A 2,409-nucleotide genomic window follows, 5' to 3' on the forward strand; every position below is an offset into this window, starting at 1 on the left:
CTATTCCAGTGAATAATGCCGAGGCGACGAACGAGCTCAGGCTGGGCGACGAGTCGCTCGACGAGCGCAATGACGCGGAAATCTTTCGGGCGGTGGTCCAGTCGATGAACGAATGGGAGTCGAAGAAGAACAAGGGGGGGCATAGGAACAAGCGCGAGGTCTCGAGGGTCTGCTACGAGGATGTTAGCTGTTTCGAGGACACGGGGCCGTTCAGTTATCTCGAGATGCTACCTTCACCGCCCAAGGACGTTGGTACGAGGTAGGTAACGAGCGAGTATAAGAGTATAACGAACCTTTATCGATATTATAACGAAACATCATGGCCGTAATGATGCTACCGCATCTTGTCAGCAGCCTTCCAAGCTTGTTATTAATTTCAATTATCGAAATTAATGAATCAACAACATGGGTATGAAAAAAAAAAAAAAAAAAAAAAAAAAATTGCCAAGCAAAATAAGCAGGATAGCCGCGTTTCGTTTCTGCTTATATCGCATATCGTTACACGAGCGTTAATGAGTTCGAGTTTGATAGAAAGCCCAGTTTGAACATTAAATTGCAATCGACATTTTAAATAAGCGATGCAAATTCAATTTCAAAATGCCGTCTCTGTCCTAAGAGCTGATAAAATTATAAAACAAATATACAACGAAAGGATAAATATAAATAACACTGTGTAAGCTGGACATTCAGAATGATGAAATTAAATACGATTGACTCTTCGGTATGCAATGCATTAAGACGATGTAAAGTTTGCAATAGTGTTGAATGTATATCTGTATTGATTTTTTGTTTGCTTATTTGCTTGTTTGTTTGTTGATTGGTTTTTTTGTCTTGTTTTTTTTGTTTTTTTTTTTTGTTGTGTTTTTTTGTTTTGTTTTTATAATCGCAAATAAGCCTACTATATACCTGATGTGATTCCAATTTTCTTAGTCGTACACGGTGCCTTATAAGAATCAATAAAGTATATTATATTAATGTGTAATAATATATTAATGTATAATAATATAATATTAATATTAATATTATTATATTATTATATTATTATATTATATTATATTATATTAAAGTGTTATTTGTTCGAAATTAACTTTCTCTACTGACCCGATGCATGAACATTTAATTCTCTTACGATAAAATAAAGCTATATTTAATGATACGTGTTTCATTATTTATATTAATAGTTAATAACATCGCACGCAACCAACTGCCAAGAAGCAGAGCAATATCATTGGCGTTTTTTTTTTGTGGGTATGAGTATGTGTGCGTGTGCGTGCGTGCGTGCGTGTGTTGAAAACCTAGCTATTTATATCTTCTATATAATAACTAAATGTATATAAAAACATTAATAAATTCTCCGATCTTTAGTGAAGATCCAATAAGATTTTTAAGCAATTAAATCATTTGTATGTATATGAAAATTGCCTTCTTGCCACGAAATAATCTGCCATTAACATTAGCTCATAAATTTGCTCGAGCATATTTTGAATAAATTGGCATGTTAAGCACGTGACACTAATGCTAGCATTATTAAGATAGAGGTTTTTCCGTAAAAGGACACATACATCATTCTGACTTATTCGAACCTATAAATATACTACAATAGTCGATAGATAAAGACAAATCATCATTATCTTTAAGCATGATAGATATCTACTTTTCATCTCATATCCTCAATTCACAATTATAAACGCATAGTTTTTACTGTGACTTGGGGCAATGTAACATACATCGCGTACGTAGGGATGCAAATTTATGAGCGTGTATTGCGCGGAGCAATGTGAAATATCGGAACAAGTAACTCTGCACCTTGGTTGTATTATTTCACTGAGTGCAAATCTATTCTTAGATTCTTCGTATATGGCAATGGAAAGGCGCGCTCGATCCCGATGGAAGTACCAGCCGAGAACATCAGCGAAAACATCAACAATGCCATAGATTCTGATCTACCGACCAAAGTTATCGTTCACGGCTTCGGCTCAAGTTGTGACCACATTTGGATATATGAAATGCGCTCGGCTCTTGCGGCTGTGATCGAATGCAACATAGGTGACTTTTACCCCTCAATCGGGCACATCCAACAATTTATTCATTTAATATGTTTACTAACATTTTTCTAACGAAGTTTTAAGACCATAAGAAAAGAGTGGCGTTTATTACGATCCATCGATATAATGTGTCTTAATGCACATCAGTAGAGTGAGATGAGAAATCAAATAATAACAAATGCATCATTATCTCGATAAATCTAAAGATTTTCTAAATTTCCATCAAGATGCTCCATGTCCATAATAAAACAAAAATAAAATGGTGTCCAAACAGAGTTCTTTTTCTTCATATATATATATATATATATATATATATATATATATATATATATATATATATATATTTTTTTTTTCTTTCTTTCTT

General features: G+C 33.8%; 1 protein-coding gene across 1 annotated transcript in view; it reads left to right on the forward strand.

The window, feature by feature from the left end:
- Positions 1 to 2,409, forward strand: part of LOC105360313 (uncharacterized) — a 53,665-nt gene that overhangs the window by 32,377 nt on the left and 18,879 nt on the right. The window contains exons 2-3 of the mRNA XM_011497197.1: positions 10 to 259; positions 1,847 to 2,046. Coding sequence (XP_011495499.1) covers positions 10 to 259; positions 1,847 to 2,046 — 450 coding nt within the window. The remainder of the gene's footprint in view (positions 1 to 9; positions 260 to 1,846; positions 2,047 to 2,409) is intronic.

This window comes from Ceratosolen solmsi, unplaced genomic scaffold (assembly GCF_000503995.2).
Source record: "Ceratosolen solmsi marchali unplaced genomic scaffold, CerSol_1.0 scaffold13, whole genome shotgun sequence".
Classification (NCBI taxonomy): Eukaryota; Metazoa; Arthropoda; class Insecta; order Hymenoptera; family Agaonidae; genus Ceratosolen; species Ceratosolen solmsi.